Source organism: Platalea leucorodia, assembly GCF_965183815.1.
Source record: "Platalea leucorodia genome assembly, chromosome: 5".
Classification (NCBI taxonomy): domain Eukaryota; kingdom Metazoa; phylum Chordata; class Aves; order Pelecaniformes; family Threskiornithidae; genus Platalea; species Platalea leucorodia.
This window is the reverse complement of record NC_138827.1, coordinates 38,429,768-38,455,555: the sequence shown is the minus strand read 5'-3', so window position 1 is coordinate 38,455,555 and position 25,788 is coordinate 38,429,768. Positions and strand designations below refer to the sequence as shown.

General features: G+C 37.0%; 1 protein-coding gene across 10 annotated transcripts in view; it reads right to left on the bottom strand.

Annotated features, from left to right (window-relative positions):
- The window catches only part of PKN2 (protein kinase N2), a 67,208-nt gene that overhangs the window by 12,686 nt on the left and 28,734 nt on the right, over positions 1-25,788 (bottom strand). For 8 of the 10 annotated variants that reach the window (XR_014228340.1, XR_014228341.1, XR_014228342.1 and 5 more), the window contains 18 exons: positions 19,929-20,080; positions 15,238-15,355; positions 13,480-13,625; positions 13,173-13,386; positions 10,106-10,291; positions 9,696-9,805; positions 7,714-7,857; positions 7,500-7,575; positions 6,993-7,167; positions 6,593-6,722; positions 6,000-6,136; positions 5,835-5,910; positions 5,656-5,747; positions 4,404-4,580; positions 3,754-3,816; positions 3,576-3,652; positions 2,210-2,352; positions 768-875 (listed from right to left, as the gene is read on the bottom strand). Coding sequence is in view for 7 of the 10 variants with exons in the window: in XM_082313655.1 (XP_082169781.1) it covers positions 768-875; positions 2,210-2,352; positions 3,576-3,652; positions 3,754-3,816; positions 4,404-4,580; positions 5,656-5,747; positions 5,835-5,910; positions 6,000-6,136; positions 6,593-6,722; positions 6,993-7,167; positions 7,500-7,575; positions 7,714-7,857; positions 9,696-9,805; positions 10,106-10,291; positions 13,173-13,386; positions 13,480-13,625; positions 15,238-15,355; positions 19,929-20,080 (2,324 nt within the window). In the remaining 3 variants the exon portion in view is untranslated. Of the gene's footprint in view, positions 1-767; positions 876-2,209; positions 2,353-3,575; positions 3,653-3,753; positions 3,817-4,403; positions 4,581-5,655; positions 5,748-5,834; positions 5,911-5,999; positions 6,137-6,592; positions 6,723-6,992; positions 7,168-7,499; positions 7,576-7,713; positions 7,858-9,695; positions 9,806-10,105; positions 10,292-13,172; positions 13,387-13,479; positions 13,626-15,237; positions 15,356-19,928; positions 20,081-23,714; positions 23,883-25,390; positions 25,543-25,788 lie in introns of those variants that run through there. The other 2 variants (XM_082313661.1, XM_082313656.1) reach the window with 2 other exon arrangements.

The following is a 25,788-nucleotide window of genomic DNA, read 5'->3' as shown; positions in this document are numbered from 1 at the left end:
GAGCTATAGACTATTTATGCTGTTACTTAAATACTTACGTCACAGTAGTTCCTGTGACGTGCTTTAACTTACATGCTGCAGCACATGGCTGATGTGGGTGCTAGACTGATACTCAGTGTCAGACATGTAAGTAAGTGGGGAGGCTGCTTCCAAAGGCTTTGAATCGCCTCCAGTAGATGCCTTTCTGTCAACTGTGGCACGCTTCTAACTTAGACAGGTTCGAGCATCTTCTTTAGATAAGCGGAGGCGTTACGGTAAGGAATAGCACTTATAACAGCCATGAACAAAATCAGCTGTTCTTTGCCAAGCATGGGACTGCAGGTGCCACGGGTATGCTGTTCCCTGCCCCAGTTGGAAGGAAACCCAAAAAGATTTAGAAGTCTTTGAATTAAAATATTCATGTGACAACGTTAATCTACCAAATAGGTCAACACAGCGGTGTTCTGCTAGGGAAAGAGAGATGAACTGTAGTTCACTACAACTAGGAAACTTAGTTTGGGAAAAAATAGAGCCTCTGGTATTTTACATTTTAAAAAGAAAAGCTTGCTCCTGAAAAAAGTGGAAATGGCACTGACAATTTTCATTTAAGGTGATAGGGAGCATGACACAGCACAAGTGAAGCAAGTCTGAAATTTAATTGTAGAAAAAAAATACCAAGCATAGCTTCTTAAAGTGTTTTGTTCCTCACAAAAGTAATTAATTTCCTTAATGCTGGAGAGGAAACAGGATAAGAGAGGAATACTGTAATATTATTATTATGTTCTTACCCGTCTCATTATAGAGATGGCTTCTGTAGACAGAAATCGTGGATATCTTACTTCATCATTTACAATGCTGTCAAACACCTCTTCTTCATCATCTCCAGGGAAGGGAGACTATAATGAAAGTAGTAAAAAACCACTATTAAACAGGCTTAAAAATCACTTACAGTTGCAAACAACGTATATTCAGCTGACCAGTTAGAATTGGACACCCCGAAATGAAGTCTTGCTTTTCTGAGAAACAGATAGGGTAGTTTTCCATAAGGAAGAGAGAAAAGTAAGGCAAGTTGGTATTATCCCTTAATTCTTACTGAAGGGCTATTCTTTAGAATGTGCTATTAGAAGTAGAAACACCTAAAAATGGGATCTTCTTTAAACTCTGACACAAGATATACAGGGAACGTGGAAACTATGGATCAGCTCTTCTTTGGGACAGCTGCCAGTCACGAGTAACGCGGTCAAGACTAACTTGGTTTTGTAATCTCTTTAGCATGTTACAGCTCAAAGGTTTTCAAAGGGTTTTGAAGGGGCCTGACAGATGTAGGCAACACCCTACAAGCTTTTTGTCCTTTTTTACCTGAAAGGAAGTGAAAGAAAGTTGAACATTGAAAAAGAACAAAATGATAGGCAAACCTATAGTTTTTCTCCCCTTTTTGGCATGTAAGCCATCACTGTGCTACCTGGGAGATACTCTAACAAAAAGACCAGAAGGTAAAGCAATATATGCAATGGTAAAGAACTATTCAATAGTAATTTATTTATACCAGCTCATTTATAGGGAACTGGGGCATTCTATTCTAGTGTATGTGTAATTCAAATGGTAAACAGCATTGCGTTTGGCATAATCTTTCACTACTATCCAGTTTGATGCATTAAAGTTCACTTCCATTCAAGCTACAGGAGTTAAGGAGTTTCTTTCCCCCCCAAAAGCGTTTGAAAGCAGAAGATGCTATAGCTGTACGCTTCCCAATTTGACGATAACAGATGTGCGCTGGCAACTGCGCTCCCCAAAACCAGATGTGCTATGTTCTTGCTTAGAGACACCGATATTAATGTGCCATTACTGTAAGTTGTTTTTCATTACATCATTATGCCTTAAATCAAAATAAAACAAAAATCTAGAGGTTAAGTCTTGGACCAGCTACAACTCATGCACTTCCACAACTGCTGATATTTCAAGCTCATGACATGACTCGTCAACTTGTATAGCATTACAGCGGCTAGCATCAGGTAAGTAGCTGCTCAGTATTTAATGCTTCTTTTTCTTGATGAAACACATTAAGCTGCTCACTGTAAAGCTAAGTATGCCTATACATACTGTATATACAAGTATTGATACAACTGTGACAGATAGGGCATATTAAATGGTGACAGGCAGGTATCTGAGTTTTGTAACCTTTTTAACATAGAGTAGTTTTATGACTCCATTGTATCTTACTAGAACTTACCTCACCCACTAGCATCTCATAGATAAGTACACCAAGACCCCACCAGTCTACAGCTCTTGTATAGGAAGTTTCTGTCAGCACCTCTGGAGCAAGAAATTCCGGTGTGCCACAGAATGTGCTTGTTCTGTCTCCAAATCCCATTCCTGAAAAGTTACAGTTCATGAAAAGCAAGCAGTATTTTCTGCCACTCTACAACCTATTTCTCCAGCCAGTAAAGCCTCGCTAGAGCAACTTCAGCCGATAGCGTAGTTCCAGTAGTTCCCCCATTCTTCCCTCCCACGCCCTTGTTCCACCTCTGCTTCAGTAGAAGTTCTTCTATCCTGAACTACATGCAATGAGACAAATTAAGGTTCCACTTACACCTTTGTCCCCCAGTTATCTAACAACGTTGAGCAAAATAAGCCCTGTATATTTGCAAGAGGGGCACAGTTTGGGACATCAGCACCACAAGGACTGATGTGACACTACAAGTGGAGGTGCTGCAGAAGAAAACCATTTATTGTAGTAGTCAGTAAACCAAAAAGCTTTCCTTGTCCTCATTTCCTTTTGTCATTTATGGAACTTCTCTGTAGCTAAAGTCACAGGACTCGCCCTATTAAAGACATATTAAAGACAACAGTAATGTTTGAATACCTACTGAATTTACTAAATTCCCTCTTAAGCTATCTAAAAGGAAAAAATATGGAGGACAGACTATGCAAACTGGAGAAGGAAATAGACCTTTCCAGATCTTCCTCCCCAATGGGGTTTGAGAAAGACACTGCAAATTCAGTTGCTACCTCTATTTTGTCTTATTTGAAAAGTAGTTGCCAGTAGTAGGATGCTCGAAAGTAACTTTCCCGCATCTAGGCTCCCCTTTTGGGATAAATTTCTCCATTTTAGCTATAATATACTTTGCATGTCATTTCCATATACTTAGAGTTACCACTATTTCAGAGTTAAAAAAAAATAGATAATGAGTTTGTAAAAAAGTAAGAGTGAGGTATGGATTATAACGGTACTTGATTTCATTGTACAGTGTCAACATGTTTAGAATGAGGAAAAAGAAACACCTAATGCTTTTTCTGCTGACTTGTAAAATGCAGCAGTATGCCCTATTAATAAGCAGAGACATGATGAAGAGGTGATGCTCACAACTGAAAAAAATAAATAAAAACATAGGGCTATGCTCAGGTGCTCCTGCTCTTTCCCTACTAAGGAACTTCCTCCTATCTCCACATTTGTACAATCAGAGATCTATTTTTTCCTTCAATGACAGAGGGTAAGTATACACTATACACCTTTGGCAGTCCAGAAGTCTCAAGGAACAGTCAAGAGTAAGACAGACTGTAGAATTCCCCTAGAAAGAAAATTTAAGGCCTGTTACCTTCTTTGCAAAGACCGAAGTCAGCAATTTTCACGAAGCCTTCTGTGTCCAGCAATAAGTTATCCAACTTCAAATCTCTAAATGAACATTTGAGAACAAAATTGCATCACTGATGTTTCCTCAGTACTATTCAAATAGCTGAAATTCATCTGTTGGAAATGGGTCAATGACTACTTACCTATATACTATTTTGTGTTCATGTAAATACTGAAGTCCAAGAACCACGCATGCAGCATAGAATCTGTTGAAAAAGATAAAGTTAAAATTTCAGTGGATTTAGTCTTGCTCTTCAGAATGTGAAGTCCATTATTATTGATCTTTTTTATTAACCATCCTCTGAAGGTTACGGATTCTTTTTTCAGGTACAGATTAGACAAGGTCAGAGTTTTAAAGTCAGATGGCAAAACATGCTTAAACTTGCAGCTCTCGAGCTGTAGTATGTTCGCTTGGCCTGGAGGACAGATTTTCTGTAGTGTCCACTGCCGTGGCATTGAAGGATTTCTAATTTGGCTTATTCTTTCCTTTTTTAGCCTTGTCTGCTATTTTAACTTTTCATTTAGCTTTTTCATATAATCTTAAAAAAAAAAAAAAGTATTACAAACATTAAATATTTGTATATAATTTTTCAATTCAGTGTAGGTTCAGGCACATTAAACCCACATGTGTCTTTTTCTAACAAAATCAGTTAGAATTTCTGACCCTTTTAAAAACTTGAACAGTATTTACTGAAATGACATAACGTAGAGGCATGTGGCGATAAAGACCCTCGTTCTTACCCGCTGACAAAATGCCCTTCACTTAATGCCACAGAAAGGGATGGATACTCACACTGCTCTTGGTTCAGAGAAGACATCAGTATGGATGTGCATCATCAGGTCCCCACCAGCAGCATATTCCATTACAAAGCAAACGTGATCTTTGGTTTGGAAACAAGCAAAAAGGTTCACCAAGAAGGGATGTCTTACACTATTCACAGTTTCAAATATTCGCTTTTCACACATCAAGCTGCAAACAGAAAATCAGTAAAAATTTCAAGCTGAATCCTGAACCACAATTTTTCAACTCTCAGAAACTATTGGTAATTTATACCTCATGTTTTTTCCTCTATTCCTCCGGGTAAGATAAGAACATTTTTTTGTTTCAAGAGAGCGGTTTTAATACTTGCACACACAGTAAATTGATGCCAGGATTTCCACGAAGTTACATTTAGCTTTCACAAACAAAAAAGGAAACCCAGCAGTCCATGAAAATTGTACCCTGCCAATTTTCCTTCCAAATACTCAGACTTGCATTAAGTATGCATCAGTATCATGTGACATTAGCTTCAATCCATTCTTGTTTTAATTGTATACAATACATAAAGTGGAAAACCAGTACCAATATTAGAGAGATATATCTATAGTAATGCCAGATTATTTCTCCTCAATCCAATTGGTTAATGTGTAGCTTTGTCTTAATACAGTTATCTTTCTTCCTGCAAGTCAAATGAATATAGTCACTACAAAACAGTTGTAAAAGCACCTTCCTGCGCTAAAGCTAGACAGTTTTGTAACTGCCACTTCACTTCCAAGCAAAGAAAAATCTGAGTTTTGGGGCAAAAAGATTAAAAAAAAGAACAACAGTGGAGTATACACAGGACTTCTTAAGGGCAAATACGATGGACAAAGTATGACAGCATGTTACAGGTTGAAGAATACCATTATAGGTCTTTCTGCCAGTAAAGAAAACATAGTCACGCTGTCCTCCTGAAATGTGATGGAAGTCTCTAGAACAAGTAATTAGAACAAATAATTGCAAAAGAACCTAAATGAAAAACAGGATCCGCTTTAAATCAGAGCTGTAGTACAGGCACGGTAAGAGGGGCATGAAAACGAATCAGTGTTCCTGGGCTACGCTGCTCCCTCCTTGCCCCAAAAGAAAGAGTACGTGCCTGCAGCAGCCAACTATGCAGGGAGATGACAACTTGTTTTGCTCTTTCACTGAATTTAACTACTCTTTGGTAGAGCTTACAGTTGTGTTGCATGCAGAAAGAAAACACAACTGATTTATGGAATCCATGTATTGTATTTTACAAACTGACCTGTCTACTTCATCACGAGCGACAATATCTCCTTTCTTTAAGGCTTTAATAGCAAACATCTCGTTTGTGTTTTTGTACTCTGCCAACAGCACCTAAAACAAAAGAGAAGCAATTCATTTAAGAGCTATATCTAGTTTTTGATATAGCCTTGCCATCGGATATAGCCTTTTGACACTTACCTTTCCAAAATGTCCTCTGCCCAGTACAGCACAACATCTAAAATCCTTCAGATTGAATTGAAATCTTTGTTGTGATCTATGTAAACAAAAAAGAGTCAAAAATCTTCTAGTTTGTTAACTTTAAGAAATATATTCAGATCAACAGCAAAACCACTGCGTTTTTACCTTCTATCTTCAGGCTCTCGGGTGTTGGTGTATTTTATGTCTGAATGGGGAGCGTCAGGCTCACAGATTATTTCAGGCTGGAGTTTTGGGACAATGCTATTTCTGCCATTTTCAAAATCATAAGCTGTTACTTCATCCTGTGACGAAAAAGAAGTCTGAAAATTTAAAACTGATTGCGAAGGCAAACGAATGCAGAAATTTTACTATAAGCGTGTGAAATTCTTAACACAAGAATTCTCTAAGCTAAAATGGTATACTTTAAGATGATACAGATAAGCAAGCTTCTAACAGATGGATGAAACCTATTGCTCCAGTCATTCTGCTCTTTGTTAATAAAACCACTTTTTCCTGAATATTCTAATGATTTTGGGCTTTTGTTTTTTCTGTGGTGGAACCAATGACATGAAGAGTTAAAGACACCAACCATGGAAACAGTTTGCCACCAAGAGTAATTGGAGCATTCTGTTGAGACAATTCTGTATGTGTAAGTTATGGGAGCATATGCTGAAATATAAGGGAAGAAATCCATCATAAAGATGCCAATATTACAACCTTGTTAAACCGTAAAGCATGAATTTCTTAAAGCTACTTGCCTGAGACGGCACATCAGGAGCCTTTATCTCAGAGGAAGATTCACATATTTCCCCAAGAGAAGATGCACGGGGTGGAGCAGGCGGAGGCTCAGGCTCAAGTTCAAAGTCCAATTTGGCTACAGGAGAGTCACTGGCAAGAAAATAAATAAGTCCTCACTGTATAGCAGAGACCATTTTAATAGTATGAAAACCAACTTAAAACTGCACGCTATGTAATTTCTCCTAAAACAAATCTCATGTGTGTAGATCTGCCTATGAAACAGATGTCCAAAATTAAAACATTGAAAGTCTGCAGTCTTGCAGAATAAACAGATTTGACGTACATTATGTACGTTAGGACATAAGCATCTCACTGTTACTCTTGCTCTTAAAAGTACTTAAAATTTGTAGGTGTACCTACCTGGCTGGCAGTGTTAGTTCAGAAATGTGTGCATCAACCACTGGCCCAGTAGCAGGCACTGATGCTTGAGGGCTGAAGGTGCCAGAGTGATTTACTGTAGGAATAGCTCTTCTCACCAGCCTTCCCCAAGTGGCAATATTAATATTCATTTGAGGAGCTCTGAGAAATGTTTTGCCTGTGGATATTGTGAAAAAAGAAAATAGAGTGCAAGTAATTTCCTTACTTATTACCAAAAGCTATAATTAAAAAAAAAAAAAAAATCATATTAATCAGTTTATAGTTTATGAAGAACAAACTGGATTTGTCATATTCCTTAGCAATTCCTAATTATTCACTACTAAATGCTAATGCATAATAAGGAATTCTAAACCAAAACATTTCTAAATGCAATGCCAAATCCTTCATTATCAGCAGTTTTATTCACAGGCAAATATTAGGTCTCTATATTAAAAAATATCACAGATCTGTATAATTTTTAAGCTTTACATGTTTATATTAAACAATCACCTTGCTGTTTTGAAAAAATTTTCTTCTGCCTCTGGAGTTTTGGTCTTCTTTCAATAACTGGATTAAAAAACGTAACCTGCAGTTCAAATAAGGTGTGTTATAATTCAAGCTTCAGAACAAAATGCATTCTTAAAAGTTTAAGAAAAACTTCTTAAACTATTCTGCAATATAATACTTGCAAGTATGCTCAAGTGCTTCAAAGAAACATGCTTACCTCTGCAAACAGAGTGCCCTGGGGTTCAAGATAGAGACACATGCCATGCCGTTGGTTATCCAGGAAGTCCTCCAACCTCAGAAACTTTACTGCACACAAAGATCTCCAGTCACGCCAATAAACTGAGATTTCTAATTCACGTGACTACGACAGGAAACATATACACAGGAAATTACTTATTAGCAATTGTTCTGCAAGAGCTACCTCTGTACAATCATAAGATCTAGCAACTCCAGGATCAAGATGCAGAGCTGTTACTTTACAAGAGTGCCAGGGCTAACTAGCCATACTGAGCAAGCGCTCACTAGGATGATTGTAGCATTTCACTTCAGTTCAGACGTGATCACCAGTGTCCAAATAAAAGTGTAAAATTCCCCCAAGAGTAGAAGGAGAGAGTCACAAACAGGCACCAGACTTTTTGAGTCAGTCTAACAGCAGCGCTAGTTCAAGATATTTTAGCTCAAGCTCTGACAACAAATTTTTACCTGTGTTTAGAAACCTCAACTTTACTAGTCTTCCATGTTGTTTACAAGTACCAATTGCATTGCACGGCTGCATAGTGACATTTTAGTACCTGCATACACACCATGATGCAAGACTTTATATAGTATCTCTAGAAATACATACAGGTTTTGCAAGGTGGTCATGAAGAGGGGCCAAAATCTTGAAACTAATAGGAACTACTGCTATATCTTGCTGGTGGGATTTATATATTCTTAGGGTGTCTTACATGTTTGTTACAAAAGCTTGTTACAAATATGAAGAATCCTGCAATACAATATAACAGCCGCATTGTATGTTACTCAGCATAGTTTAATTCCATCATGATGCATCAATTTACTGTCTTTATATGATAGCTGTAGGTTTTAAATGAAACAATATTTAAGAAGCAGCAACAGATAAAAAAATGATGGGGTTTGAAATGTGCATTTCAAACACGGAAGGATGACTGGTCATGCCCAGCAGAAGCAAGGTCTTTTTCTGGCACCAAAAAGCATCTAATACTGAGTTCTTAAATAGTGAATGTGACGCCTACTAGGCTGGTAGGAGCAGCTACTAAACTTTGACTACTTCTAGTCTTAATCTGAGAATAATCAAGGCTTGAGGACTCCACAGCTGCTAGTTTTGTTCTGCACTACTCCTAACTGGAACCCGAATTTCTCCATTTTCTACCTGCAGGTCTAAAACTGCTTCCTTCCTAGATGGAAGGAATCTGGCTTGGGGCTCGGAGGGGTGGGGTGAGGCAGGGAGAGAGCAAAAACAGGAAGGTGGCTTTTTTTTTTTTCACATTTGTTTTAAATATATACTAGAGATGACATTTAGGCTCCTAAAATATAGATTATTTTTCAGTTTATTCTAAACACTGACGGAAAAAAAAAATCCTCGTATCTTAAAATACTATGACTATCGGGTATCTAAAAACCAAATGCTTGATTAAACCTAAATAAATTCTCTTCAAAAGGTGTGAGGAAAGAAACATCAAGTATAATTTCGATACTTGTGTCCTGCAAGTAACATTCAAAGTTCTAGGAAAGAACTCTTAGCAAATTTATTTATTATTACTGAAGAACTGATCAGCTTCACATGAGAAGACTTTTACAGAAGCACTGTAAAAATTCTATGACATAGCTTTACCAAAATACCCAAACTGTATCTGATATTAGAATTTACTGATAAATAATGAGAAGTTGATGATCCTAATAAAAATTTAAGCACCATCTGTCACAGACTAAAAAGATGCTAAGTGTTAGATCTTGGATAAAAATATTATGTCAGTGTGTAGGCCAGAAAAGGTAAAATTTCTGGAATGCCAGCCCAGCATAACAACTTAACCTCAGGGAGCTCATTCTGTTAAGGATGGGAATACTTGCACGTATGAAATCTGAACACAATCACAACAACAGGAAAAAAGAAAGCAAGCAACATGAAATTAATCTAAAGAATCGACTACAGCTGTCAGTGAAGTAAGACCACATTTTTACCCTGTCTAGTTCCAGTGTAAATTTCTGATCCCATGACTGATTGGAAATAGGTTTCCAGCTAGTTTGACCAACCACAGTGTTATCCAGCTTCAGTACAGCACAGACTTCATCTGTAAGTAAAGTACACAAACTCAGCTTAAATCTTTAAGAGGATTTTCCACAAACAAAAAAATCTTCAGTAAGTTTCCCTTAAAAATGTAATCTCATATTTAATTGGTTCTTATGGGCATAATAGTGTGGTTGTGGGTTTGTTGTTTTTGTTTTTTTTTTCTTTTTTAAAACTTGACAGATGAAGAAACACGTAAGTTTAAAGCTTCAAATCAATTTAGTATTTTAAATTACAGAACACAGCATGCACATTAAAATGTAAATAAAAGATACGCATAAAAATAAGTAAGAGTATACTGAACTGGACAAGTCATCAGTTTTCAGAAGGTTTCTACTACTCCCACTTTTACTTTTACTGGTTCTGCTCATGAAAGATGTTCTGGCTTCATTTGGACTCCAACCAGGTAGCGTAATCGATGTGGCTTTTGATCGACCAGGGACATTTTCCAAAATATCTTGGCAGCCCATCAGCCTAACTTCCAGGGTACCTAGAACAAGACAGACAATGATTTATCAAAGATTTCTGTTCTTAAGTAAACAAAGTGAATGACTAGTGATTGATTTATGGCAATAGCTCACATTCTGAACCCTACAGGGTAGAACAGAAATATCAGATGAAATCAAAAGACAGACCTAAGACAGACAAATACACTGAAAACAAGCAAGTTTAAAAGTCAAATATGTGGGACTCAACCTTCTAGAAGGAGCAAGAGTTCACGAAAACAACACAAAATTTAAGTTTTTGTTCCGTGTCTCAGAAGTATTTCTTCTGTTTTCTTCACTTGAGAACCCAACGGACTTGGGTTCAAGTTGTAAGCAATGTCATTTTTTTAGATGACAAATCCTAAGTTTCTTATTAAATCAAGGCATGTTGCAGATGGGACAATAACAATTTTCCACCAGTTTTATATAACCAATTAATATTGGATACATTGCTTTGGTAATTAAAATGAACACATTGACTATTGAGACTACAAATTTGTTTAAGATACAGTCAGAGATCACATTTGCCTGCTGCATGCTAAAGTCAAATTTGAGTTCGTACATAATTCAAAAATCATGGAATTCTTCCAACTTGACTGAATTTGGATTTATAAAAGCTGAGACGAGAAGCTACTCTTCAAAAATCTTCTACATCTTTAACCAGATGAGGTACGGAGGCTGCTGATCTAATTTAAGAGTTTCCTCCAGCAGCACAGAAACATCTGAATACCACAGATGGTTACAAGAACGGTAGGCTTACCTCATCCTGTACAAGATAGCATCTGTAAAACTGTGACACCACTAACAAAATTAACTATTAGAAGTGGTGAAATTAGCCAGTTCATAATCATATTGTCAGCTAGAAATGCAGCTCCTGAATGCAGTATTCTTTTGATAGCAAATGTACTTAACTGTGACACTTAAAAGTACTCTTTTGTAACAGAAACTTAAGTCAGACTTGACCTAAAAATGGTCTGGCAACTTTACAGCCCACAGAACGGACGCCAAGAAACCAGTCTGAGAAGAAATCCCATCCTGTAGGGAACTAACAGCCCTAAGTGACAGCTAAGCATTAGGCTATGAAGACAGAGAGATGCTATTGGCTCCCGAGACAGGTTAAAAGGTAAAAGAATACTTCATTCCCAAACTCTGTTTAGGGAAAAAAGAAAAAAAGAAAAAAGAAAAAAGAAAAAAAAAAAAGAGAGAAACTAATAAGCAGAAAGGCTATAATCTTGCACAAGGACTGGATGCGTATCAGAAAGTTCTGTTGATGCACTTTAAGAAGTATGACAGTAGCACTGATCTATTTTTCACAGTGTTAGAGGCAAAAGACAAAGACACCGTTCATTTAAATCCAGTTCAATACAAAAGCTCTTTGTGTAGCCAATATGAAAGTGAAACTATTAAGAACTTCACAAGCATGTAGCTCTGTTTTGATAATTCCTGTTAGAAACTGTTCATATGTATCAGTAAATCACATTTAAAGAGGAATTATTTGTCAGTATAATGTATCTGTGATTATGTATTGCAGGAAAAGAATTAAAAAAAATAAAATAATAAAAAAAAAATCTGTTTTAAACCCAAGGCACCATACTTCCTGCCCATGGTCACTGATCATTTGAGATTCCACATGAAGAAAAAAAAGTTCCCCTCGCCACTCTGCAGCTTTACAAGGGCTCTCGGCTGAGGTCCTGATGCTTTTTACCCTTTGCTACGTGTCTTATTGAACCAAAATGGAAGACAAGTAGACTCGCTCCATTTTATTATTATTGCAGCTCAGCAGAAGAGTTCCTCTTTTTGTTTGAAAATATAACACCACAGTACTTCAAAACTAAATTCTGGTTTCAGTTATACATGTATAACTAGAGCAACATTTGAATTACAGATTGTTTTTGTAATAAACTTACTCTGTTAATGGTTGGCTTAATAGCAACATGTAAAATGTTTTAGGAAACAAAACAAAAACCCAAACCTATCTGTACTAGTAATTCTTATACAACCACTTATCAAATAAATTTAGTAAAGCAACATACCCCCAAGTAGTCAAAAGAATTTGCTTTTCTTTAAGAACGCTGGGAGGCAAATGTTTAAGAGCTTTGTTAAAGTATGGCTCATTTCTTGAAACAGTTTACTTCCAATGAAGGACAACAATTCCAGGTGAACCCAAACTATGACAAGTTCCTAAGTCTTATATTTATATATAGGTGTACTGTTTCCTCACAGTAGGCCAAGTCTCTTAAAAAAAAATAAAATCTCCATGTTTAATTGCAAGGAAAACAATTCACACCAATATATAGAGGTTTCAATAGTTCCATGCACGTTTGTTAGGACCTCCCTCTTTGGTTTAGAAACATAATGCATGTTTTGGTAGCATAAATCTCACCTTCTAGGAAGCCAGTGTGGTCCAGTGGGTAAAACAGGGACTGGGAGAAAAGCTGGGTGCCTATCTCCAGCTCTGCCACTGACTTGTATGACCAGGGCAAGTCACTTAACCCTTCTGCAACTCAGTTTCCCCATCTGTAAAATGGGGATAATGATACTTACCCACCTTTTAAAGTGCTTGATAATCTAAAGATGAAAGGTGTTAGGTAAATGCTAGTAATATCGTTCCATAGTGACCTAACTTAAGGCCAGAACTTCATTTTTTTCAATAGGATTATAAAAAGGTCAAAAAATAAATCAAAGAAACGTATCTGCATTTTTAGGGGCAGAGACACTTGGAAATTCTAAATGCCTTTGTCTAGGAAAAGAACAACAATGAAATATGTCCAGAAAGAAATAAAGCTGGCATTAAAGACTTCTTTGAAACCATTTAATTAACACAAAAACAACAACAACAAAAAAAAAACAACACAAAAAACAAAAAAAAAGCTCCATAAATCATACCTGTTAAAGCTGCTGGTTTGGACAGTGTACTATACTGGTTTTGAGTGGATATTACACTTTGACGAGGACTTAATGTGGGTGAAGAGACCAATGAAAGCTCCTCTATAATAATACTGCTTTTGGGATGGTTTTTAGGAAGTTCATTCAATCTCTGTTCCAGTGAATACTTCAAGAGGTCCAGCTTCTGGCTTGATTCATTAAATCTTGCTTGTGCCTTTTTAAAATAAAAAAAATTGAAATATTCAAATTTTTTTTCTTGAAAGAACATTTAAAATAAAGTATCAGAAATTGTAATGACGTAAATTACTTCTGAAAGTGCCTTTCTGTCGGTAACTTTCCCAGATCCAAGTAATTTCATCACATTTTTTGCACCTTCTGCTACAGCGTACTCTATCCTGAAATGATGTCGTAATTCTTCCATTCGGAGTTCAAGAGGGCTTATCACAGGTTTTGCTGCAAAGAGAGACAAACAATCTTCATTGAAGACCATGCCCATGTTTAATTTCTTTAATATTAACTCCTCCCCCATATAAACAGAGGGGAGAAGAAAAAAAATAAAGGAAAAAAAAAAAAAAAGGAATGAGACATGCAGATTTAGTAGTCCAAAGAAAAGCTTGAAGCATGTTGTAAAAGCAACACTGAAATTTTAAGGATCTGCATTTGGAGGAAGAAATAATTGATCAGGGCCTCTTAATAAATGGGTCCTACTCCTTGAAGAGCTATAATTGCTAGACAATGCGAGAAAAAGAACATGTCTTCAGGGGAGTTGAGGGACAAAAGCCAAATCTCCCAAACATCATTCAGCTGGCAACAAGGAGGTTTTGAGACTTCAACATTTCTGAACCCCACTCTGAGGATTTCTCTTTCAAACTACTCTGTAGCTAAGCAGATCCCTGATCAGTTTCTGAGAATTCTCCTGCTTCACACGAAATCCCAGGGAACCTGGCTTCTGCCAGCACAGAGAATGTAAGGGGTCCCATATGCTGCCTTCCCCAAATAGTTTGGGTTAACCATTCTAATGTCCACTTCTTACAGGGTTTAGATTTCCTAAACAGAATTAGAAAGTTTCCTGGATATATTCCTTTCTGTTGAAAGCTCTAAGAGTAGTAGGAACACAAAAAGGCATTTGAAAGACCTTTCTAGCTTGAATACCTTTCTTTTTTCTTTTGAACAAATGATATACATAATCCGTGTGCTAAGATGGGGTGTTAAAAAAAGCCAGAAGTGTCACAAATGCAGAAACAAAGAAAACCACCCCCCCCCCCCCAACCAAAACACACACACACAGACACAGACAAGGTTTTCATTATCTAGGATATATCCAGGCCCTGATTACGAGCATCCTCACACAACTTCGATACTCAGAAATGCATACAAATAAAATTCAAGACTTAGAGATGTACCGATATGCCCACAATTTTATAGTACACTCATGCTATTATAGCTCAGGGGTAATTTTTTTTTTTTTTTTTTTTAATTTAAAGATTTCCAAAGAAATGCAAGTTTAAAACTAATTCTGAAATGCAGCGTAAGTATTTCAAGTCAGGTCGTTTTGAAAACACTGATTTTTAAATTGTTTTTAAAATAATTGTTTACTACTCAATCTAGCCTAAATACCCATAAAGACAGCAAAAATTTGCCTCCATCTGTGCTCCCATTAGTAATAATGAGGTCAATCTATTTAAGTATGACAAGCAGGCTTTGTACCTGTGTCCGATTTTTTTTTTTTTAGGATAGTGAAAAGATTATATGCTTTAAAGAAAATTACTAGTTATTGTTAAGACAAAAGAAAGCACGCATGAAGGGAGAATGAAGACCACAATGCAAAAATGGACTGCATAAGGTATAAGAAGGATGATGGAGAGAGATGGTAGTTTGCTTCAAGCCAGATGTATTTAGCATCCTAACACATACAACTGTATGCCTAGTCTCCGATTATTTTTAGTTCATGCAAGCTGTGTCTAACATTCCTGTTAGAAATTTAGGATAACTCTGTGTGCATATGGGTACATATCTACACGGCATTCTGACATTAATGATTCCTATTCCCTTTCTATTGCATCACCATTATCAAAAGCCAATTCATTGGTCTGGACTGCCTGAAGAATCTGCATCCTTATAACTTCTATTTTTGTCTTGCTGTCCTGGAGCATCTGCTGAGCTGTGGCAAGAAGTTTTCGATCCTATTAAAACAAGCAAACAAACAAACAAGTTAAAATTGTAAACTCTTCACGGAACAAAACACAGTGAAAGCTTCAACACCCACGTGCTCTAGCAACAAGAACTAAATCTATGTTGTTCATTTGGTATAGCAGACCAATTCAACTAACCACATTAGGATATTAGTGGAAATTAAGTCAGGTCAGAGGCATGTTCTGGTTGATTGACGTTGCCACTACCATGGAAACTATCTGTTTAAAGCTGAATAAAGGAGGCATAATATAGCAATGTTACATGTGTAGATTAATGTTTTGTGAGCTGACACTAAAGAAAGGACATATTAAGTGCAAAATACCTCCACCCTATGTAGAATGACTCAAATTTACTGTGAGTATGAGAACTCTTCTAACAGACAAATTTGCTAGACTAAATCCGCATAAAAATCATTGTACGAATTCACTTGAGCTGATTTTCAGTCTTGAAATTAGAAATATGAAGTTAGATTACACAGCACATTATAAGTAAGTCTGCAGTATGTTTTTTCTGAGCAAATCAAAGCTGAAGATTTTTTTGCATTAATAAATACATCACATATGACGGTTATGTCATTAGCTACTTCATCAGCAACTTAAAGTACAGTACTTTTCATCTAAATAAACTAACCTAACTCAGTATTTGTTTTCAAAAGCAGTAACACAAGAAGCAGTTTAGAAGAGAACATTTCTGAAAATGAACTTTCAAACTAGCCAATAATACCATTTCACGGTCAGGAGCGCAGACAGCCATCCGCACATTTCTCGGGTATACCGTGTTTTGTCCTCCAGCCACTGGAGATTGGATTTACAATGGATTATCCAATGGTTCTTGGATGTGGAACCGTGCATGTGCTTCTATGGCTGCTGCATGGCTCTATATGTTCTGGGAATTACTAGATAACTTAAAGGTGATCTGACTTGCAGTAAGAACAAAAAAAGGGGTATAAGAAAATTTAAGGCAGTCTATTTGTCCTGTCTGTGCAGTACCCATCAATCACAGTAATTAATAGTAGTCAGTGTAGATGAGTATCACACTTGTTATAGCCCAAAGGGTATTTTGGTTAACTCATTTTGTAGCCACTCTATAACCTCATTAATAAGTTACTTTCCCATGGACATGGTTTATACTTATATTTTTAATTTTATAATGAAGTTATCAATTATTTAAGAAGTTAAAGAAATTCAATTCTTCCCCTTACCACAACCAAGACAAAGAACTGCAGAGTAGCACAGATACCCAGAGCTAGAAATACTGGCACTATGAAGTATACGGTGAGAAAAATCAGTACGCTGAGAAGAGAGAAATTTACCTTCATAGAGCTCCTCTACGACCTTGTGCCTAATGTATTACTTACGCAGATATTTTAACGCTGCCCCTATGTTCTGCAGGGTAGATACACCAAGATATACACATAAAAAGCCTTTGGCTGCATAGGGAGAAATTGTGCCCCCTCTGCATACCACAGTCTCAGAACACTTGGTTTTAAGTTTTAGTATTAATCAACATTTCAGAGATACACCACTAGTTTTCATATTTTAAGGTTCCATGTTAGCTATCCGATTATTCAATGAGTACACTGAATTTCCTAAATAAATGCCTTCTCAAATACAAATGTCAGCTTTTGAAATAACTGCCCTCTACAGCGGAGCATAGGATCTAAGTAACAGATTACAAGCAACTCTAGAATCCTGTATTAAACCTTATTCGTGCATCATTCTGATGCATAAATATGCTGTAAGTGTTTCTTTGTCTGTATCTTCACTTTTATCTTATTTTTGATCTTGCTGCTCTTGATTGTCCCACATATCCTCTTACTGCAATAGATTTGCTTGCTTAGGGGCAACATCAGCTCTTCAATGTGTAGAATGGAAGTAATTTGGGATTATAGAGATATCCTTATGTTTTCAAGAGACAGAAAATCCCATCTTCAGAATCAAAATGGATGTGTTCTACTCAGCAGCTCTTTTAGTGTTGGAGGCTGAATACAAAGTATTTCAAGGCATCTCCTGAGTACAGAAGAACTGACAGCAGCTGTAAAGCCGATCGGCAAAGCTGTCGTGGGATCTCGGAGAACCCACCCAAGTCCAAGGAAAGATGATCAATATCTCAGAAACACTGAAGTCCGGAGAGGTTGAGCTGAATGTTACTGAAGCAAGTAGAGTAAGTACAAGAGGAAAACCTTCCCACGAGATGACAGGTTTATTACTATTAACAGACTCCTTTTTCGTTTTTAAGAAACAAATTATGACCTCCCTCCATTAAATTTAGGCCTGAAAATAATACAACAAATTTGAAATTAGATCATACAGTGCACTTGAATAAAGGTCACAAAAGAGTTGTTTTAAAGAGGGTCCTGTGACTCCTTTTTGAAGAACTACTGGATTACTGGGGTTGGATTAAAACCGAGAATTTTCCACCCCTTTTGCCCACCTCATCCAGACACTTGAGTTGTTTTAAGCTCTGCTTTTTAAAATGTAATCACCATGCTGAAGCCTACAGTTTAAACCTGCCAAATTAACTCACTACTGAGTATTAAGAACACGAGAGAGTGAATACGCACCATTTCCATCCTGTTTGTTGAAGCAGCTGGCAATGCTTTTGTGTTTTCCAGCTTGCTCTCCCCAGTCCAGTTACTATATACACCCAATCTGGTAGGCTGATTTAAGCATTTACCAATTGCAAATACAAGATTCAATCATCAATTTTAATTACATGCCTCAATCATAAAGCAAGCCAGAATTTATCCTTCTACCTAGCCTGATCAAAGCCTGCTAACAATGTCTAATATTATAGGCCGAGTGTTTAGTTAAGTTTTTTCAGGCTGTCATAAGGTTACTTACTGAGGGTTTATTAGGAACATAATTCATGCATGTCTTTTGATCCATTTGGGTCAGCTGATTATTATTTTGAAGTGTACCTGATGTTAAGTACATGGCCCCAGAGGATGTAGACTCCAGGGTTTCCAAGAGCTGAGGGACTGTGGTGTGTGGACAGCATTCCCAGACCCTTAGTCATAAGGTGCACTCCAGGTACTTCTTCCATCTGCTCCAGGCTAGTAGGTTACAGGTTGCTTTCAGATAAGGCTACCAAAGTACCAGCTCGTTCAGCAGAAGTGCTGCTGGGACAGAATGATCTTGATGGCACGTACGGTCCATCTAGTCTAAACTCATTTTTCTGTGGAGCGAGCAGCTTTTGCTGCAGTTTTTTCGAGATATAAGAAAGTCATACAGTCGGCAGCTACAAAGTAATCTGCCTCACCAGTCCCTAGCAGAAATTCACTCAGAAATATCAAGTTCCTTTCCAACACTTTCCAGTTAGTATCAATTATAAGGGGTAGCAACACAATTCACCAATGTCTACTCTTCAAGTCAAACACTACTTCTTAGTAAGTTCACTGGCCTAACTAGGTGTTGGCTCAGTCAGTTAAGAACTTGAAACATTTCAATTTACTACTGTCTGGACACAGAAACATCTAACCAAGCTACTACATACTATTTGTTAGATCTATGTTTGTGTTTCCCCTTAGTTTGGAAATTCATCTCCTTAATGATTTAGTAAAAGTCAATGGAAAGAACAGGTAATGAGTAACTAATGAAGGGTGAAGCGGCAGGTAAGTAGAGGACTCCCCCCCCCGGCTTTTTTCTCATTTGAGAACTATGACTCCTGTAAACACATAAAATATGTTTTTGGTTTGGTGTTTTTGGTGTTTTTGGTTTTTTTTCCATTTAAAAGATTTGGCTTGTCTTTCAGTTGAGTTAAGGGATCCTTAGTGTATAATGAATTTTATTACATAGCTAGGACTATGTAATAAGTTGAACCATTTAGGGGCTAGCAAACACAACCCCCACCCCCCCCCGGGGAACTTCTGGTGCTATCAAGAGAGCCAGTGCAAGTAAGCATGTGTTTAAAATTCAGATCTAGAAATAACTGTGGCTTTATTTTTAATTTCAGTTTGATGCTGTCAGATGCTACCTCCAGAATACCACACTTATGTAAAAAAAGTATTTTTATGTGTATTTTATGTGCATGCATACTAATGCAGATTATAACAACTCTATCAGAATACTATACACATCTTATTAAAACAAATATTTGGTACAAATCTTTTTACTGCCAACTAAAACTAGATAACCATTTCAGAAGCATACCTGGCAATGCCGCCTTTTGTGTAATTATCACGCACATTACAACTTTAAACTAATGGATTTTTTTTTTTAGTGGAGCTAGGAAAAGCATCAGATGCCAGCCAGTGTCATACCAAGCTTTGCTGCTAAGTGAATCACACATGATCAAAGATTACTAGATGTACTAAATTTAGTAAGCCGGATTTGTTATTTAGGTTGAACTGCATGTGGACAAATTGATAAAACAATCACTTGAGTGGGTACCAAACCATAACAAAAAATGGTACAGAAATTTGTAGTAGATTTGACAGCACTACTTAACCTAAATATACCCCAACTAAAAACACTGAAATTGCATACTGTTTCTATATTGTACACCACAGAAATATGAAAATCCACAATTATTTCATGTTCTCCAAGCATTCCAAAGCCTTACCTTTGAAGAGCCATTGGAGTACATCTGTATCATATTTTCTGCTCCCTGTTTTACCTTCAGTTCTATATCCAATTGCTTCTTTAAGGCCATCAATCTGTTGTTAGTAGAAAAACGAGGATCGCTATTTGGAGTATCAGGAGTCCTAGGACAATCTGTGAATTAAAGGTAAGATGTAATGTGTGCGGAAAAAAAAAAGAAGGAAAAACCCCAAACCCCCAAACCCCCCAAAACCTAACCCCTCCCCCCAAAAACACCCTAACCTTTTCCATTCTATTAAGTTATAGATTAGACAAAGCTGGAACATCATACTTAAGCATTAGTACTGACCCTCCTGTCCAGAGCTACTTTGCAGCAGCACTGCAAATGCGCCTTAACATGAAAAGCCTCGCGAAAGCCTAGCGACTCCTACACACGTCCTAATTCACATGAATCACTTCCGGGAGTGGTAAAAGAGGCAGGTTTGCAGCTAGGTCTATTTTCGTTTCAAAGGAGATTTATTTCTTCTGGAATGTCTTGAGTCAATTAAAAACACAGTTTTCCATTAAGCTTTCGTACACTCCTGATTTTAAATCTAAGTGTTTTAAAAACAAACAAACTTGGACAATAATATTCAATACTAATGAGCACGGTCTAAATACAGATATTAAGTAGATGCTCATTGATTCTAGTGTGAACACTGCAGACACAGTTTATGTCAAAATTAAGAACAGATAAAATGAGCCTTTTCCTTAGTTGTAAAGCTGAACGATTTTTGCTCTGGAATCATATCAGAATCCTGGGTAATTGGATATATAGGCAGACAGGTTATTGAACAACTGTGATCTGTGGGAAGGCTAAAGCTTTTTCATTTGACAATATTACTGTGTTTAGATCTCCATCTTGCTGGATTAATTTAATGGAATGCAAGTTAGTTTTATCAATCAAATTATTATAGTCAAACTCCTTAACTTCTCTGTCCTCCTCCAGAAAAGTCTATTAATCACTGGTTCATATTTCAGCTTGTGCGAAATGAACTAAGTGGCCACTGAACTATTTCCTAGTACTTAACTATTTCCAACACGACTGTCCTTTTCGCTAACTATCTTCCCTAATAGTCCCAACGGCTTCTTTTTCAAGCTTTTTGTAAAAGAGGATAAACTATGTCCACTGTAATAATGTTTTTTTGTTGTTGATTTCTTCTACCCTAACAACTGAGAGAATACCTTCTCCATGGGCAAATGACATTAGTTGGTCTCCTGGAAGATAATATTTACCTGATACCAATGGTACAGTCTTTTTTTCCAATTTTAATTAATTTTCCTTGAATTAGAATTAGGATGATGGATCACGTTCCTGAAATCCTCAATTACTAGAAAACACAGGCATTGCACTAGTAACTTACAAATTATGAATTATGAGGTGTTATGGGGAGGACATGTCTTAGTCTTATCTGCCATTTCATATTTCTTCTGTAGAAGCTTCTAACAACTAGTTTTGGAAATGTAACATATTTTACTTTCAAGTTTGCTGTGTAATTTCCTCCTAAATTGCAATTTTTGCTGAGGCTACATACAGATTTCATGTAAGGAAAAGTTTTAATTTCCTCTGCTGCTATTTGACTCTTCACTTCAAGCCACTTCAAGACTCTTACTGCATCCTCACTACTTAAAGGTAGTACAGAAAATACCATATGTTAAAAAAAAAAAAAAATCTGTGTTATTCCTCATCTGTTTTGTCGTTCATCCTCTCCTCAATGTTTTGACTTGGTTTCTCTGTGAAACTGCACTTGAACAGCTTTACCTTAAGTCTGTTATTAATAAAACAAAGATTAACAACATGCTTTCCTCTCACTTATGTCTTCACATTCAACTAATCCACACCTAATAATCTGTTCAAAATTAGAACAAATGTGAAACTTGAAAGTCACAGTGTCAAGTCTTCTTGTAAAGTGCATTAATCACATAAATGAATATTTACCAATTTTAGATTTATGATGCAGGCCTCTACCATTTAAAGATCCCAGCCCTCTGATGATCCCTGGGAAGACTGTGGGGCTCCTGAAGTCTGTTTTCACAGCTTTTAAAGATGCACACAAGCAGTCTTCCTTTGCATTAAAACAACACTTGAGTTGCAAGTCAAGGACTAATTAGAGATACCACGGTTCAGGTTGCCCAGGCAGCTGTTATTATCTCCCTTTGCGTGTCTGCACTGTGAAGGTGTACCCACATCATTTACGTGGGTCATCTCAAGCGTTGGTCTGCACTTGTGGAGTGCAACTACCCTCTACCATTTAGTTTAAATGGTTCTACTATATGCTTTGTTAGTAACCAGCAGCAAAGGAAACTTTTCTGCAGTATGGACTAATTGCTAAGAAGAAACCATTTTTTGCCTTCAGGCATAATAGCTGCTCACTAAACTTCCAAACATGGAACAAAATGGTTTCTTAACAATGATTTTTTTTTTTTTAAGGAAAAAAAAAAAAAAAAGTTTACCAACAGCTTTTCAGAAATGGCTTCCAAGTGACTCCTTCCCCCCCCCCCCCCCCCAACCCCATTACAATTCAGTAAGCAGCCTGAGGCAGCTTCTTAGAGAAGAATTCAGATTAAAGTTTTAAATCAGCCAGACAAACTGGTCCTATTATGGAAAGCGTTGACAATCTTAGCAGCAGCACTACAAGCTACAGCTGTATCAGCTGTTTCCCTCTCTCTTTGTAATGTCTACTGAGGTTGTAATCACTCCGGTATGGCTAGTTATCTCTGATCTATTTGTGTAACGCACTATACAGAGGGGCTCGAATCTCATCTGGAGACATTTAGTCATCTTCATAATACAAATAAGTAATAAATTCATCCAGATAATTGCAATCGATGCGATTTATGTATTTGCTTAAAGTTAAGCAAGAGCTAAGTACCCATACCAAATTGATATTTCACTCAAGCAGGGACTGGAGAAACTAAGAGATTCTCCAGTTTGCCATGTTTGTTGGTCAATAAGGATGGTACAAGACTGGCCATTTTGGATGCATTCAAGTCCAACTTTGCATAGGACAGCAAGAGCTTTGCTGGGGTATGGATTACTGCCCCTAGGCATTTTCTTCTTGACAGTGAATATCAAGTGAAGTAACAGATGTATTTCAAGTGAACTTGACTTCATTTCAAGTAACTAGCATGTTATTTTTGCTGAACAACTATGAATGTTGTTGCTTAACAGTAATGAGTTTTGTGCAGCTTGTTAGCACAGATCCAGGCTGCTGGAAGAGCTGCAGTACTGCTTCCCCAGCATCTGCAATATTCTGTTTTCATGAAAATATAAGACTTAAAATAAGTTAATAGTGATGGTTTAACTGATTTTTTTAAAAAATGTCTGGATTCCATCAGGACAGTGGCAGTTTTCAGTCTGAAATATTTATCTTAACAGTGATCTTTGCTCTTCTGAAAACCTTTTCAGTTTGAGTCTTTGCATAGTGCTCACCAGCAAAACCTTCTTGCTTCTAAATTGCCTTTTATCAGCGCTCCTGTCTGAATTATATTTATTAGAGTAGTGACACAACTCTACTCTTCTGAGACTGCTTCTCATTCCTCTGGGGACTCTTCCCCAGATGCTAGGTATGCTATTTCTTCAATAAGCTCAGTGTGAAATCTAGGATCCCATGTAACTTTCTGAATTTGGGTTCCCAGATGGTACTGCAGCATGCTGCTACGCTACTCAATTAGCAGCAAGTGCCCTTTGGTAAATAGTTAATTTTAATCTTATTTGAGGATATTTAATTGCAGTTAGCCTTATCAGTGTCATACCCAACAGAAATACCTGTGATGCCTGTTTAGGCATTGCTGGAGAGGGGAAGAAAGAGGCATCATCAGGCTTTTCTCACGGAGTCAGATGGTTGCATCAGCACTTTAACTAAGCCATCACTAAGTCCAAGGCAGCAGTGGACATTCTGCACTCAGAGAAAATCCAGTACTGACCTCCTGGAAACTTTTGAAATTCAATTGAATTCAAATTCAGTAATGGCTAATTTTAACTACTAAACAAGTGACAGGAGATTGTTTCAAATTGCTTTAATAATGTTATTCTACATTAAGGTTTCCAAAAGTTAGCATGAAATTCCTATGGATACAAGCCTTGTAGGTGGAGTCTGCTGTCTAAAAAGTCACTACCTCTACCAATTTGGTTGCTACCTCTACCAGCTTCCAGTAATTGGTCTTATATGGACACTTTGGTGTCTGACAGATTAACCTAGTCATTTGTAGGGACAAAGAAATCCCCAAAACAGTTTCTCTCACTCCCCTGTCAGCTAGTCATATTCTTAAACAAAATAATTTATTTTTCTTTGTGACCCCTACAGCCAAATTTGATGTAAAGTGGATAGCTTAGAAGTTAGTTAGGAGAATGGAAGAGGAGGCATGAACTTGTCTTTTTGATTTCACGTTCTCCATGTTTTATTCAGTCTCCCCAATTCCCTCAGAGGTTTTTCTATCATCTCACCTTTCTATCCACCTTTACTTCAGCTCTATGGAACAGATTCATTTCCCAATTTATATATATCCTACGTATCAACTATATGCCTAATTAAATCAGTGACTTGCTGTAGGTAAGCTATTTCAATCTTACACCTCACTGAGTCATATTAAAACCCACAATCTCTACTGCTACTTTTTAGATACATGAAAAGAATATCAATTTAATCTGTGCTACTGTGTAGAAGTATGTTTTCAAGATACAAAATGTCTTCATCTCTAAAGCTGAAGTAATCATTCCCATGTTACACATTAAAATAAAGCTCTCAGATTTTCAGCAGTAATGGTCAATAGGATTGTCCTACTCCTTTTGTATTGCTGCATTCTGCTTCACTTTGAATTGCTGACCTACAAATTTTAAAACTCCGTGTCGTAGTATGACTAATACACCGCATGATAAGGGCAGACCTGGGTACAAAGTCTCACCTCTAAAACAAATCTAGATTCACCATCAACCCTATAATGTAAAGTAAACTTATGTTATGCTAAAAGTTGTTCCTGAATCATACATCCGCTGCCAAATCTACCCACACATTCAATAATAGAGCTTTTTGGCAAACTGCAATTTTTGGTTAAGGTTGAATACCAATTCTTCAAATAGCTGTGAAAATAATTTCCTATGGCATTCCGACATGGAAAGCTTTCAGCTCTAGGCAAACTACCATCAAAACATCTTAACTTGCTTGAAATGGAATGTTATTAAAACACATTTTTCTACAGTAGATGCACTAACACTATGTTTAACGGTCTTAACACGTATCAATTACAATGCACTGATTACAAAGAAGTTATACTACAAAGTAGTGGTTTGTTAAAAAAGTAATGTAAGTTACTGCTTGATACCATAAGCAACAGTAAGAGTCACAACTGCTTGCATGGCACTTTTGTGCTCTAAATCTGGTGCACTTTACAAATATGTGTTCACACCCACTTTTCAGATAGAGGAACAAGGAAAGATTAAATTACTTTTCCAAGTTACCACAATGACCTTTCAACCAGCCAACAGAAACAGTCCAAAAATCTTCAGAGTTCAGGCCTGACAGGTCAAAGGGAACATCATCTTATAGGCAATGATTCTCTCAGTGTTACTTCTCAATGGATCTCAGTTCTGACTTTGCTACTTGGAACCTGCAAAAACGTACACAGTATCCTCTAGAAGACAGGGAAAAACATAGGGCCACCCCTCAAAAATATTAAAGTACATAAATATTAAAGTACAAAAATATTAAAGTACATTAAAGAACACAGACCTTGACTCCCAGAGCTCTTGAACCCTCTTTACCTTATTTTCAGCATTCATGCTCTGCACAGTCTAAAAATTTCCCATGTATTTCCTTCTGTCTTTTAAATCATTTGTCACTAAC